Consider the following 17,203-nt stretch of genomic DNA (forward strand, 5'->3'; position numbering starts at 1 on the left):
AATAAAATATTATCCGAAAATAAATATAGATTAAAGATCTTATATCTCGCTGTAAATTCTGAAGTAAATAGTTTGCATTATACATATCTACTAGCAGACTCGGCGTCATCATCGTCATACATAGAGACCCTACACACATTTACACCCGAACCCAAAAATTAATCCACAATCTGTGAGACTGTGTGTGTGTGTCAGACTGTGAATCGATCTATCTCCTATCTGCATCCCAATAACCAAAGCCTACGAAGACAATTCATTTTTTGCTACGGATAGAATGCAATCCCTTTGCTCTTTACACTCATATTTGATAATCAATATAAACCAAATAAAGTAAATAAAACCGTATAGGTAATATTAAAAGATAAATAAGTTTAAAACATATCAAATAGCTTTTTAATTATTTTAAAAAGTTAAGTTGAACTGTCATTTTCATACAAAGGTCTATCCACATAGACCGAGCCGACTTGCTATAGCTTGTATCGACAGATGGCTATTACAATCGATTGGTTATTGGTACACTATTACAAATATTTGGATATGGTCTCAATCTCAGATCAAAAATGGATAGGTTATTGGGTTTGGGCGCAAGGCAACAGAATCGCACTCTTCTACCACGGCTACTGGATATAATAGCTGGTGACGTCATTTGCAAACGGTGACGTCTTTATACGTAATAATGCGGGCGTCGACAGAGCCGGGACTTATCTTAATTGAATCTTATAACTCTTCCAACTTGCGCGAAAACTGATAATCTCATTCCACTTCGAGTTTAAGATTTTAATATTCCGGTTAATTATCTTTTTGAAGTGAAACTTCTTTCGCATGAGGGTAATATTTTTACGCAGCGTCACGAAGGCGTGCAGCGTTTTCGTCGAAGAAAAGGGACAGAGCGATTGAGAGAGAGTGAGAAAGGTAGATCGAGAAAACATAAATGTTATTGGTTGATGTCATTCGCTTAGTAGTTACATATTGCAAATTTATATGAAAAATAAAGTTATATAGATATAATAAATTTTTGTGTAGTAAACGCAGATTTTTTTATTCATTTATATTATCACTAGCAGACTCGGCCAAGCGTTGCTGTGGCTAAGGTTTTTGTTATATTACACTACTTACTGCTATTAAAGGGAAACGGTAGGAGAACTTATGTGGAATGTTGGTACTTTTAACACAGCGCCATTTGTTAAAATTGTTTCAAGTAATAAATAAATTTGCAATAAAATAAAATTGCGACTATAATTATTAAAGATCTAAGCTATCCTATCTCTTAAATGGACAAGACTGCTCACGGTGTGCCAATTTAATTTAAAATCGGTTAAGTAGTTTAGGAGTCCATCGCGGACAAACATCGTGACAGTATTTACATATATTAAGATTATCGAGAGTGACGGTATAGAGGATATAATTAAGCCTATGTGTCATGTTTTTTCTGACCTCCACTACCTGCTACGGTCTACCTGTCTCGTTTCATCTATTGACAGACAGTGTCGGTTATGAGTAGTTATAACTCTCTCGTGTACCTCCTGGATTTGGTTCAGGTTCAACATGGCCTACCCGATTCACCATCCAAAGTCGCCTTCTTGTTTACTGCTTCTCATTCTACAAGGCATCCACTGAAGCATTCTCTTTCGTGTCCTTGTCACTATTGTCTTGATGAAAAGAGAAAGAGTGAACACTTGAATATTGTACCGTCTTTAATTGTCTTTTTATATATAAAATGCTATAGCAGGGAACGTTATATAGCTTTTCAAATATCTGGATCTTGTAAAAAATAGCTAAAGTCGTTCTAAACACAGTCGTTCCTTGCTGGCGGTATTTTGAACTAAGTATTTCATTAGTATAATAACACCAATGTTGACAGGAGAAATCATGATCGTACCACAGCTGATGCCATCAGCTACTTTTACAAAGAGTGTATTTAATAGATACTTTCATGCCAACCTTTTAGGCTATAAAACAGTGTATGTATTTTATAGTTGGGGTATTGGCTTTTGTGTGCAACTGTCATCCTTGAGGTCATCCTTTCAAACCTGGTACTCGTGAACGTTTCATCTTAACACTTGTTCAGTATGGTAAAGGAAAAGATCGTGAGGAAATCAGCATTAGATGCAAAAAGTCGAAATTTGATAGGCGCATAAATAATCTTGTCTATTAGATATATAGATTATTAAATACGCGGTAACTAGAAGGTATTCGGTATGTTAAAGGCTTATGTAAGGAGCATGAAAAGGCTGTTTCGAGACCCAATCAATTAATCAATCAATCAAAATTCATTTATTCAATTTAGATGCGTCTTGGGGCATGCTTATGAATATCAAAAACGTTTACAAAATTCGCGAAAGAGCAAAATAACGCCATCCGTTCGCAAAATTACCAGAAGGCCTCGTACTGAGAAGAACGGGCAAGAAACTCAGCAAGTTTTATCCTCCCTCTACATAACAATAATTCAAAAGAAAATGTCATAAAACTCAAAACTTACAAGTGTGTATAACTGTATAATTATTATTTTCGATACGTTATTCAGTGTGCGATCTTTTAAAAAATACGTAAGGATACACCCAGCAGGAAAAGGCCGTTTCGGGACTCAAGACATCTTAAGATTGTGTAGTGGTGATTATTTTTTTATTATATCTGTGTAAACTAAAAGATATATTTATTACTGAACCAATTCGACTTAAGGTCCTTCAAGAAAAGAGCGTACCAATTCCTAAAAGGCAGGCAACGCACTTGAGAACCCTCTGGCATTGTCCATAGGCGGTATCACTAAACATTAGATGAGCCGCCTGCCCGTTAGCCCCCTAATTTATAAAAATATATAAATAACTGTAAAACAGTTAAAGAACTTTCAGTTCAGTTTCAGTTTGGAGCGTCATGATGACGTCAGAGCGACATGATGACGTCAACTATGACGCATTTACGGGATTTCAGGAATAATTTAATGTAATCTATATTTATTTATTTATTTATTCACACTTCGTTGCTAGAAAGAAACACAAATAACACAATATATATAAATTACAAGGGATGCAATAATATATAATAATATATAAAAAACAAAATATATTTATATTAATCTATAGAACCTTAAGCTAGAGAAAATAAAAAATAAAAACAATATTAATAACTAACTAAAACTAAAAAGCTAATCATATATTTATTCATGTACTTTGAAAACTGTTTCACCAAAACAAATAATTGGTTATTTGATGTGTACGGGGTAAAATGATATGTTTAAATCATTTATTTCTATTGATGTTTTTTGTGTCTGCGTAAAAACATTTATGTCTGGATATAAAGTATAAATAGAATTAAACTAGTATTTTATTCAAATATACTAAAACAAAAAAACTTAATATTAAACAAAATAGAATAACTAACCTTCAAATGTAATAACAAAAGTATATTATTAAAAGCAGCAAAAAGATACCTTTGAATAGCTAGACTAATTCTTTGTCTGAGGTAGGTACTAACTTTTCTCCTGTGATGTCGACTAACCTTTTTGCTATTTCCTTAAAAACCTGATAGCGCTAGGACCCCACTGACCAAAGGTCTCGACACCGATTGGGACAAAGTCATATTCGAAGCCCTAGTCCCCTGTATTTGCAGGCTTTAGCTTTTTCAGCATCACTAGCCGCACCAGCACTGTTAAAGTAATATAAAGTTGTATTCTATCAGAAATAGCGTTTAAATAATATTATTTATATCATATTTAATAATATATTTATATAATATTTTCGGCTCCGGAATCTACCTAACCACATAACCTGTACGTCTAATGTGGAAACTTGCCCTATGATCGCTTAACTGATTGACTGAAATGTCAACTCTCCGTATTCTGATGCCAGCGGTTAAAAATAAAATAGGTTTATCATCTATAGATTATAGGATCATACATTCTACCTGCAAAGAAGAAGGGTGTACGCCCAGAGAAAAAGCCGGCATAAAAACTTCATGGTACTCTTTTAAAATAGCAAATCATCATACAACACTTATTTTAAAATATTGCAAATTTATTAGAAGCAGTCTAGCTAGATAATTGTTAACTTTATAGTAAGCCTTTTTGCACAGGTTTTTTTAAATACATTTCTTAAATTTATTAAAAGGCAGATCTAAAAGAGGATTTTGTTGAATAAGGATATGTCTGGGGCTATAACGGAAACTACGCCATTTTGTGTAAATGGCATATTATAATTACCTAGTTGTACCCTGAGTTTTCAGACGCGTTAATTAGTAGCATGGTCACCTGTAGTGGCTGGCCTCTGTCTCCGATCCCTGAAGACTTTCGTTCTATGTGCGCATTTGATATTCGATCGAACGAAGGAAAACATCGTGAGGAAACCGGCTTGCTTTAGATTTAAAAAGTCAAGGTGTGTCAGGCACAGGTGGCTGATCACCTACTTGCCTATTACATTGACAGATGATAATGAAACAGATAGAAAAATCTAGCCCAGAACTCAAAAATAAAATAAATATTTTTAATAATTTTACAAACATTATAAGTTTTACGATACTAACAATATATAGACTTATGAATTGGTCTGAAATAAATGATTTTTTTTTAAGTTCTTGCGCCACTATTTTTTTTTAATATTTTTAGTTGGTAGCTTGATGTTATGGATTCATGCGGAGACGAATTCAAATAACAGTTTCTGATATCTAGTTCAACTGAACTTAATATATTTGTATTTTCACGACTTTTATTGAGATTCCATTGTTAGAAAACCGTAGATTAAAAATCTCATATATGTTCAGGAGCTTTGTCTAGTAAAGCTGCGTAAACGATCTACCTTATTTGAGCTTTTAATTATATTCTAAAGATCTATGTACTTTAGTAATTCCTGTATCAGAAAATCAGTATTGAAAATCAAGTGCTAATTATAATCAAATAATAAGCCAATTATCTAATTAACGTATAGACTACAATATCCACAATCTCAGATTGAAAACAATCTGAGATCAGACCGTGACAGTCGATTGATCTCCTATCTGCCTCCGAATAACCAAACCCTACGGAGGCAATCCATTTTTGGAGACGGATAGAATGCAATCTCTTCGCTCTTTACACTCATATTTGATGATCAATATAACCCAAATAAAGTAAATAAAATCGTACATATAACATTAAAATATGCATGTCTATGTTTAAAACATATCAATTAGCTTTTTAATTATTTTATAAACTGGTGTAAGTTAAAATTTTAAGTTAGGATATTAACACAGTTAAGCTGACATTTTCATACAAAGGTCTATCCATATACACCGATCAGACCTACCATGGATAGCTTGGTATCGACAGATGAAAATTACAATCTGTTGATTGGTAATTGGCACACTTTTAACATTATTTGAATTAAGATGTTTATCTCAGGTGGTCAAAAATGGATTGAGATACCTATCTCAATCCATTTTTGACCACCTTAACCTTATTGGGTTTGGGCGTAAGTATCAGATACTTAATATGAACTCAAATATGATAATGATTAGAGATGAAACAGATAGCAGTTTGGCCGGATACCGGATATTCGGCCAACCATGTGACCAAATAGCCGAATATTCGGCCAACCATGTGACCAAATAGCCGAATATTCGGCCAACCATGCGACCAAATAGCCGAATATTCGGCCAACCATGTGACCAAATAGCCGAATATTCGGCCAACCATGTGACCAAATAGCCGAATATTCGGCGGGACTTAGCCGTTTGATATATCGTACACACGCAATTCAATAACTCGGGTTTTAAGTTTACCCGAGCATCTGTTAGAACAAGATATTAGCACTAGGTGGAATTCTACTTATATACAGTATGAGTACTAATTAATTATTTTTTTCTATTGCATTCATTTACTGTGTGATTAAAAAATTTACTACGAAAACTAATTATGTTTTTTAAGGGATACTAAGACTGATAAAGCTAATAATTACTTAAAAAAATATTTTTTTATTCAGATTTCGGCCTAGTTATTCGGTATCCGGCCGAATAGTATAAAGGCTACCGGATAGGCCGGACACCGGATAGTTACCGGATATCCGTTTCATTTCTAATAATTTTCTTCGCTCTGTAAACAATGTCTATTTATGAAAACTGATTTAGTAGTTATAGACATGCGAGCGATTTTGTATCACAATAGAAAACATTTTGCAAATTCAGCCAACAGGCACTAAAACTAAATTTATATCAAATAAATTACATCACCTAGTTGCGGCATCAATCAACGCTGAATTTAATTATCTGAGCATTAACACATATGCGGGAAAATGTTAATTAATTATATCAAAGATTATTTTTGATGAGTTCATTAATACAATTGGGCATTATAGGAGGATGTGCCTACCTATATGGGGAGTAATAAATTTCTTATTTATAACGCCCCATATAGGTTATTTATTAAAATTAGATAAATTTTAATTCGACTTAGGGTCCTTCAAGAAAAGAGCGTACAAATTCTAAAAGGCCGGTAACGCACTCGCGAGTGCTCTGGTATTGAGAGTGTGCATGGGCGGCGGTATCACTTAACATCAGGTGAGCCTCCTGCCCGTTTGCCCCTGTTTTATAAAAAAAAATACAGCTAGATCAATGCTGCCAGCGTTAAAGGTAGATTGCCACAGGGATTTGTTTTTCGTTTTATTAATTTTTAAATATTATTATTTTTCTGGAGGTTAATAAAATATAGATTTAATTAATATATTATATATATAACAAAATGTCAAATTTTAAACATTTTAGATAGGCCTTATGAATAAATAAAGAAGACATTTAAGAAAGAATATTCTAATACTTATAATAATTTACGACTCGTAGACAAGACTGTTGGTAAAATATACAACTCGGAAAACACGCAGTGAAATGTCTGCCGTGGTATTATCAACAAAATACACCCTGACAAGATATCTTGAGAGAAAATTAACATTTTAGTTTTGATGCGGCATAAAATTATCCCAAGTAACACTTGCTAATTAAAATGTAAATATTATGTTGATGAAGTTTTTATTAATATTGTTCTTTTTTTCAAGGTAAATTTATTTAAAAAAAATCGTCTATCTGTCTAGTAGTGTAGTGTAGTTTTTGTCTAATTAATATAGACGGTAATTTACAGTTTTTGTCAGCTCAAAACTATTGAAAAGGCGCGTCCACACAGAGCGAGCAGCCTTGTCCCTCGGCCGAGGCAAACGCGAGCGACCGAGCGCCCGAGGGCCCGAGGGTCCGAGTGCCCGAGCCATCGCGTATCGGCTTTTTGAATTGCTTAAAGACGCCTCATTCGTTTAAAAAAAAAAATACGTTTATTTTGGAACATAAGATCATCTAGGTATCACTTATTCCACGTCAATCAATTCGAACTTGTAGGCATCCCTACTCATCGGCAAAGACAGAGGGTGTAGGCCGAGAGAAAAAGCCGGCGTAAAAAACTCTCGGTACTCTTTTAAAAATGCAAATCATCAAACAATATTTAAAACAAATATAGCAAATTAATTAGAGGTAGCCTGCCCAGCATTAGTCCCAGGCCCTTTTATCAACTAGATAATCAATAACTTTATAGTAAGCCTTTTTACACAGCTTTTCTTTAATACATTTCTTAAATTTAAGAATTACTAACTTTACATAGTCTAGTACGGGGAAATTGCAGCCTGCGTTTCTTCCGAGTATTGACATTGTGCGTATGATCTAATCTAGTATATTAATCTAAATATATTGCGAGGGAAAGGTAAGTAAATTAATTTCCTTGCCGCGCGCACTCTAGAGACTCGGGAACACCGCGCGCGGTTGCCTCTCGATAAGTTTCCTCGCGAGGCATATACCACGCTACTACTCGCTATGTGTGGACGCGCCTAATATTTTCTATACAACTTGTATAGTTTAGGCGCATTGTATACGCACTTTAATGTTTCCCATACAAATTCTATCTATTCGCTATTACATATAAAATAGATATTTTATTAAAGTTTAAAAGCTTGTCTGACAGTAGTGGCGCATATTTCCTAACAAAAAATTAAGCTTAAAATTCTTCGACTCCATTTTATTTATTTATTTACACTTCGTTGCTAGAAAGAAACACAAATAACACAATATATATAAATTACGATCTCTTCCAGGCAACCCTAGTATCAAAAGAAATAAATAAAAAAATGATGAGTGCAAGAAGTGCATAACCAGAAGTTATATAAAAAAAAAATGTATATTAATCTATAGAACCTTAATCTATTTATAACTATATATATTATAATAACTAACTTAAACTAAAAAGCTAATCTTACAAATTCAAGAATAGCAAATAGAGAATTACATTTACAAAACGAACAGGAGATACAAGAATTACACAGGGCACGTATGATCAGGATATGATAAGGTTAGGAAATATTTATATAGAAGAGTTTTAAAAGACGATAGGGAGGAAGCCAATCGTATACTCAGGCAGTTTATTCCACAGCCTAATGGCGGAAATACTAAATGACCATTTTCATAAACGTTTCTACCTACACATTTAACTATGACATATACATTTTATTATATATATGTATTGGAAATCGCAATGATTTGCGTATTACCCCGGCGCAATGCGGACGCCCCAAGCGTTGAATTATGTTTTATGTAGACATGTATGTTGCTTGAATGTTCAATTAAAAGTTCAAAGTATATAACTATGTTATTAATTTTAATGTTATAGTCGTTCAATACAATGTGTAGATGCTATGAGGACTTGGAGTAACCATCGTGGTTGTCAATGTGTTGAGAAAATCGGACATGCCTTTTACCCAAAAATCGGTGTGTCAGGCGCAGAAGGTTCAATACCTACTTGCCTTATTAGAATTTAACACGGAATAGATACAGGTAGATAGATCTTAGGCCCAAAGCTAAAACATCGTAGAACTTTCTAAAAAAATAAAACATTTAAGGACTTCTAAAGAAAACACTTGTTTTTCCGGATCGAAGCTATTTATTATATACTTATAATTATTTAACATAATTTCAAATTTTTCCGACGTTTCGTATGCTTTACAGCGTGCGTGGTCACGGTGACTGAAGACTGAAAGAAATGTTATTGGCGAGATGATTAAATAAATAAAACAATAAAAAAAAGCGCATTAGCAATTTGCGTGGATAGTACACATATATTCAAGTGTTACTTCGAATTAAGAACTCTTAAATAAGTCGAGTTAGTTAGTATTTAGTTAGCTTCTTAACCTCACTACACCTTATTTTATGTTAGTTATAAGCCATAAGCTTTTAACTATTAAACCTTTGACACAGCAACGCTTAGCCGAATCTGCTAGTATAAGATATATGAAGCTTAAACAATGTAACTTACATAGCTTATAATATAAATATCGTTTAGGATAATTTCAATATTTCACCATGATGCAGAGAAGTGCAGACTTTGTCTAATGCAGTGGTACAACTGTTAATAAATACACCAGATGTTAGTTTCTGACTTGATTTAATTCACAGAACGAATAAATGAAAATAACACTGCTCGTGTGACGTAACATATCATTAAAATCACCGAAACCGCGGACTGCGAATGAAATTCTAGTTTCCATTTGACGGTGATAGTGTCAAAGGCTTCAGCCATATTTTGTCCTATTTACATGTTGATATGAATATTTGCTACTATAACATCGTCCGCGAGAAAGTTTTTTTAGAAAACAGGGAAAAATGTGCAGTATTTCAAAGTGTACAGACGGACATCCGAAACACCCTCATCATCGTCATCTGACTAGACCTAAAAATATTGTAACGCGACTGATTTATTGTTTATTAAGAGGGGTGGTATCTATGACCGATTCAACAACAAAAGAAATCGACACAAGAATAGCAAAAGCAAGGAAGAGACTTTGGGCGCTTAAAGACGTCGTGAAAAATATTAATTTATTTATTAAGTACATAGAAGAAGAAGTAGGAAGAAGTGAGAACAAGTAAGAAAACAAGTAAATAAAAATGTGACAAATACTTTTCTGACGGGTTACGAAGTTCGACTTCACTTTACTGGTTTCAGCCTCCAACCCATTGTTTTACTTCTTTATGTTGAAATTTTCAAAGTTCTTTTGTTAGATATATACTCTGGTGTTCAATATATAACTTGAAACATTTATATCCTACTTTTACAGTAACTTAATACTATTACAATAGAAAAGTTATTAATATAAAAAAATTAACAATCATAAAACCTAAACCTTTTGAAGGTATATCCACCTCTGCATATAGAGTAATGTCACACAGGCCTCAGTGACACACACAGGCTTTAGTCACACACACACAGGCTTCACAAATAAATACACACCCACATCCTATATTCTCTCTGCCCAAGTCTTCTAATTAGCGTCGGATTTGGATTTGTTGAAATTATCGCTGGTCTTAAAGGTGTGAAATCGATATATTTCTCTCACTATTAAATAATTGTAAGACTACACAGACTCAAGTTTTATATATTTTTTTTAAGAAAAGGGGACAAAAATCTGTAAATCATCAAAAGTGATGCTGATCGTACTAAAATTATCTTATACGTTGTGCTTACTGTGATCGAGTTAAACCCAATCGCTCGTTGGGAGTTTCAAAGATGATTTTTTTTTATTTTTATAGAACAGGGGGCAAACGGGCAGGAGGCTCACCTGATGTTAAGTGATACCGCCGCCCATGGACACCCTCAATGCCAGAGGGCTCGCGAGTGCGTTGCCTTTTAAGAATGGGTACGCTCTTTTCTTGAAGGACCCTAAGTCGAATTGGTTCGGAAATACTTCAGTTGGCAGCTGGTTCCACAGAGTGGTGGTGCGCGGCATAAACTGCCTAGAAAAACGCGCAGTTGTGGAACGGCGGATTTCATAGAGTAATTTGAAATGTATTTTGTTATAGACATGATGACGTGTCGGCTGGGTTCTCGGCGGCTGGGCGGTTCAGGTGGATCGTTGCAGCCTGGCACAGCGTGTTCCGCCGCCAGCGAGCTCGATTTGAGCTCGCGTCGCGCACACAAATCTAGGTGAGTTATAATTGTGTATATTTTTTTTGCTGGTTCCACAAAGTGGTGGTGCGCGGCAAAAACTGCCTAGAAAAACGCGCTGTTGTGGAACGGTGGACGTCGAGGTGATACGGGTGGAATTTCGTATTGACCCTGTTGCATTTTGGGATTTGGACAATGTTGGTATTAAAAAATCTTGATTGAAGTGATTATGCCGTCGTTGTAAATGGATCGAATGGTTCACAAGTATGTAAGTGCGTGCTCTTATTTCACCATGCCTCCTCCTCACCTGCTGATAGAGGACAAATCTTTGCTTTTAATTTATTTTATTATTCTCTATTACTCAAGATGTCATATGGAACATGGTGTGATGGTTGCAGCTCCTTACAAACTTTGTGGAAAAGAAAAAAACAGGGCGATTAAAAAGAGCGGCGGAGAGTTTATTGCCGGTTCTTCTCTTCCGTTCTACGCCCTTGATTTGTGAACTGGCAATAAATGTAAAATTAGAAGCATTCAATGTGTATTTCTTTTTTGACGTTCATAAGTGTACATTATAAACGTACACTTATGAATGTATAATATAAGATATCCATGGGCGGCGGTATCACTTAACATCAGGTGAGCCTCCTGCCCGTTTGCCCCCTGTTCTATAAAAAAAAATCCCTGTATCAGCCCCGAGCCGCACAAATTCACGATCCGTCCAAGACTATAATATTTTTTAACAAGAAGCATCCATGTAACGTATGCATATTTAATGGTGGAGAATTTCAGCTAGAAACTGAGTTCACGAGTGCTTAGTTACCTTGATTTATGTTCTCGGTTTTGTATATGAATTTTACATTTTGCTAGAGTGCAATATATCTCATTGTGTAATGTACTTTGAGAAATTGCAACAGCACCGGTACTCTATAATTCCCAATTTATGTATATGTTGATGTTGTACTGCATCTTAGTCAATTGAATGAACTCCATCGAAATTATGCAAAAAAGTACGCAGATTTTTACGTAAAACAAAAACGTATCAAAAACAGCGCTCTCCGAGCGGCTTGATCCTTTGGCGTTGCGTAGAGATGTGGGGTCACTCTGCATCTTCTACCACATTTACAATGGAGAGTGTTCAGAGGAGTTGTTCGGATTAATACCTGCATTTGAGTTTCATCATCGGACGTCGAGGCAGACTACGAAATTCCACCCGTATCACCTCGACGTCCGCCGTTCCACAACTGCGCGTTTTTCAAGGCAGTTGTTGCCGCGCACCACTACTCTGTGGAACCAGCTGCCAACTGAAGTATTTCCGAACCAATTCAACTTAGGGTCCTTCAAGAAAAGAGCGTACCAATTCTTAAAGAGTTAGCAACGCACTCGCGAGCCCTGTATACACATATATATATATATAAATAACTTCTGGTTATGCACTTCTTGCACTTATCATTTTATTTATTTTTTTCTTTTCTTACTAGGGTTGCGCCCGTTGCATCTCTTGTAATTTTTATGTATTGTGTTATTTATGTTTCTTTAGAACAAAGTGTGAATAAATAAAAAAGTTTATCCACTGCGCCTATAAACGAACGAAAATGCTATTGTTTTTATATCTAAGCCTTCAGAACCTGTTCTGTTTCATGTTGGACTAATCACATCTGCCTTGATACAAAACAGGCGTTCTCGTCTCTATGAAGCATTGCTGAAATTTATTACCTCAGCCCGTTAATTTTATTATTATAAAGTATTTTATTTCCTGCACTAAAAAGTTGGTATATTAACTTGTTTTTTAGCTTTAACTGAATTGGGTAAAATTTATTGGAATTTGTCCTTGTTCCTGTCATTGATTTGGTACGCACTTTTAGCTTTGATGATAATATAATACCTTTGTAAATCCAAGATGGCCGAGTTTCTTATCTGATCTAAAAACATCGACCCTTTTTCGCACTCCTCTACTGCTTTATTTAAAAAACTGTTAATATCCTAATTCTTGTTCTTCTCTCTTCTTCTTCTTCTTCTCTCTTCTCTATTATAGCAACAGGTATATTTGACGTTGTCCGGATTCATACATTTTGTGTTGTCATGTTTCGGTTTTGCTTTGCTTTGAAATGAAATCTTAATTAGTGAAACCTTTTGTGGATACATCCAATTTTATTATTTACTTTTTTATTGTATAGATGTATCTGTTTTGTTTCCAAATAAATAAACAATGTCTTAGACTGATGTATACAAATTGAAATAATTTTTAACGGATATGAACGTAAATTTATTATTACTTAGAAACTTTCGCTAATTTTAGTAAGATTTGTGATGAAGGATGGTGAACAAATACTCCTTACCTAAAAGCAGGCACGGCAACGCGACTGACTGGTCGGCTGAAGGCACCAGATCGCGATGTTGGATATATTTTTAGCGGTCGTATTTAGTGCCCTCCAGAGTCTGTCATCGCAGTGATAAATGCCGATTACAGGTGTCGCTACTTAAACCTCACAGGATTTAGTAGGTTTACTTTATTACCTAGATATAGGTATGCTAAAAAAGTGTATGCTATAAAAGCAAAACTAATTACTTATGTATTTAAAAATGTTCTAAACAAATATTATTTGAATTTTAATAACGCAGAACACTTTTTAAAAGCATACAAATGGGGTTTGAATATGACTTGTCCCATTCGGTGTCCCATTTAGGGAAATAGCAAAAAGGTTAGTCGACATCACTGGCAGTTACCTCGGATAAAGAATTAGTCTAGCTAAATGCTGTTCAACAGACTTTAAGGGGAGATGTATCAAGGAGAGTGTTACGGTCTGAGTGTTGTAATCTATAGCTGAGTTTTATCGGACGTCAAGGCAAAATATACCATCCGTATCACTTCCACTTCTGTCGTTCCACAAGTGAGGGTTTTTCTAAAGTAAGTATTTCCGGACCAGTTCGACTTAGGGTCCTTCAAGAAGAGAACCTACCAATTCTTAAACCGGCAACATACTTGCGGTGTAAGTCTTCTGGCAATATGTCCATGGACGGTGGTATCACTTCAACAACAGGTGAGCGTATTGCCCGTTTTGTTAATACATAAAAAAACGCTGCCAGTATCTTCGGAACCTTGCCTAAAGGGACTCCATTTATTTATTTTATTTATTTAATTATAAGTTATCTAACAGCTTACTTAATACATATTATTATACAAAATACTAATACAATACAGAAAGCCAAAACAGATTACACAAATTATGTATAAAAAACAGACATTAAAAGACAATTTTACATAAAAAAAAAACTGAAATTTGACATTTAAAAGCAACAAATAATATTAGAATTTAAAACTACTTGAAACAAACAAAAATCAGATTCTTCCCGCTTCTCCAAGTACTTCTAGACATCTATTATATATAATATTCTTGAGTCACGGGGTTAGTAACCGAACTCCTCCGAAACGGCTCGACCGATTCTCATTAAATTTTGTGTGCGTATTGGGTAGGTCAGAGAATCGAACAACATCTATTTTTCATCCCCCTAAATGTTAAGGGTGGTCCACCCCAAAAATTTTTTATTTATTTTTTAGAAAACAATTTCGTTTTTATTTTTTTACGATACACCATACAAAAATACATGCAAAGCTAAATTTTCACCCCTCTACAATCATCCCTAATGTTGTTTTTGTTAGTTATAAACTTTAATTTTTTGGCACAAAAACATGGCAAAACAACGTTTGCCGGGTCAGCTAGGTTAGTTATAATATTTCTGTTACTTGAATGTCATCGTATACTTTGATGAATACGTTAAAAATATTGAACAAGAAATTTTCCCCAAATCGACGAAAAACCCACGTTAAGTGCCAATTATTTGAACGTAAGCCTAACGTGTGGCTCGTTAAGTCGGTGAGAGCTTCGAGGGCCTGTCCCGTGTTTGTTGAGGCGCAAGGACCCTCGTACTAAGAGCACCTTAATTTTAAGGGTCATTTAGGGACAAGAAAGAGCAAATATCTTATTACTCTCAACGAGGCTGTCAAGTATAACTTGGCGTTCTTTAAACTTTACCCTAGACAATAACCGATTTATTCGACGACCAATCTCTCTCCGAGTGGCTTATGGCGTTGTGCAGAGATGTGGGGTCTCTCTGCAGCTTCTACCGCATTTACCATGGAGAGTGTTCAGAGGAGTTGTTCGGATTCACCTGCAGCTGAGTTTTATCATCGGACGTCGAGGCAGAATACGAAATTCCAACCGCGCGTTCCACCCATTGAAAAACAAATGAATGGCACGCATTTGCAAACGGGTGTTTTTTTATAAATAAATCATAGAATTGGTTCTCTAAATTAACACTAAATAAAACGAGATTTAATTGATGTTTTAATTGATGTTAACATCTTAAAACGAAAGACATTCTTAAACCCTTATTTATTTACGGGAGAGGATAACAGCAATGGTATCGGATATTCAAATAAAATTAGATATTATATAATCGAATTATAAAAAACAGTGATTCGACGCCCTATTACTGGGCCTTTGATTCCTGATTTGTGAACATTTGCTATCTCTAATGCCTATTGTTCCTGACGCACTCGACGTTTCACACGTGACAAATTTTCCTTATCCGTACAAGTGGGTGTTCATTCAACATAGACTGTACCAATGAGTTAAAGCTCCGGGATCGAACTTACGGCCGCAGGGTTGAGAGTCGCACGGTAAAGATACCAATCTGTATCTATATAAATGACAGTCTTTGAAATCGAATACAAATATTATTTCTAAGTGTAAAGTTTAATATTGCGCTCATTTTTCCGTTTATATCTCATTTCACACTTCGACAGTTCAGCGTGTTCCAATGCATTCGGAAAACCAATTCCCACTCGAAGCGATCATGCGCCAATAAGGCGATTTCATTTTTGGCTTTCCTTCTTGCTTCCGAGGGGATTAAATTGTTCAATTTGGGTTTTCACGCCTTATTCACGGCGTTGAAGTCCCAAGTTTCAATGCATATACAAAACTACCTTTAGTGTCGGCCTCAGATTTCTGTATCTGTCTAGTAATCAATTGTTATACTAATACATAATCTACCCTCTGTGCCTCATAAACGCCGTCGACTTTTTAGATCAAAGTTTTTCCTTCCTTCGAGCGAATGTGAATGCGCACATAGACATAAAGTCCATTGTTGCACAGCCAGGGATCGAACCTATGACCTCAGGGAAGTCAGCCACACGCTGAAGCATTAGGCCATTACTGTCAAACTTTGGACAGTTCCAGCAAATATTGTTTATGGAGAATAGACGACGGTGTATTGATCCGCGCCTTGTTAATTGTTTACCCTCAAATCTCAAAATAGCATCCGAAAATTTTGTCTTTCTGGAATGTTCTTTGCTTCATGAATTTAAGATAGATGTTTACATGTGTTATACAGAAAATAATTTTGTTATTTTGCTACAACCTAAAGAGTTTGGAGCTGATTTGTTTGTTTATTGTCCAATGCATTAAATGTTAACACTAAACAGTCGAACAAGTTTTGCTTGAGAAGCTTCTACGAATGGTTTATTTTTTTAATTAATTTTTTTGTATTTTTATTTATTAATATGATAAAGGCTAATTATCAGTTTCCACGTTTAGGTATTATTACATAGGAGGAAACGTATGATTTATTATATACATATTACAGTAATAATAACAATAATAATTTATTTAAAGTTTGTTTCACAGGGAAAACTTATGTATATCTAATCTAATTGCGCTAGTTATATTTACAAAATTAGTCAGGTTTATCTGACGCTGAACTAGGTGTGAACCTGTATTTCACCATACAGCGCCTAACCCCTTAAATATATTAGATATATAAACTCTAGCATCAAGTACTTGACTCATTGGCGAAACTTATATGTTGTAATTTACAATCAATTTAACAAGTAATTCTATTATGGTGTGAAGTGTTCAAATGTTCTCCCTGTGAGTAAGGTGAGAGGGTGTATGTGTGTGTGTGTGGAAGGGTGTGTTAAATACTATATTACTCAAAAGAATACGTACAGTATATGTGACTTATTTATACAGCCATTACAGATTAAAATTGCTGGGCGCAAGCGGCGAAGCCCCACTTTTGGGGGGATGGCGAAGCACCCCACATACGCCGAGGGCACCCGCTACCCCAGCGCAGCATCAGTCACACAATCATCTCGCTTCGAATTGCAACGGTACAGACAGGTAAGCATATTTTTTAACTATAAAAGTCAGATTTGTTTGTGCGCCTTTAGAAAATAAATGCAGTAGCAACAAGTGGAAATTAAACACAAAGAGT

The 17,203-nt window shown here is 35.1% G+C and overlaps 1 protein-coding gene across 1 annotated transcript in view; it reads left to right on the forward strand.

The window, feature by feature from the left end:
- Positions 1–17,203, forward strand: part of LOC111000536 (cyclic nucleotide-gated cation channel alpha-3) — an 82,651-nt gene that overhangs the window by 36,285 nt on the left and 29,163 nt on the right. The window contains exons 4-5 of the mRNA XM_045633550.1: positions 10,846–10,969; positions 16,969–17,109. Coding sequence (XP_045489506.1) covers positions 10,846–10,969; positions 16,969–17,109 — 265 coding nt within the window. The remainder of the gene's footprint in view (positions 1–10,845; positions 10,970–16,968; positions 17,110–17,203) is intronic.

This window comes from Pieris rapae, chromosome 23 (assembly GCF_905147795.1).
Source record: "Pieris rapae chromosome 23, ilPieRapa1.1, whole genome shotgun sequence".
In the NCBI taxonomy this organism is placed as follows: Eukaryota; Metazoa; Arthropoda; class Insecta; order Lepidoptera; family Pieridae; genus Pieris; species Pieris rapae.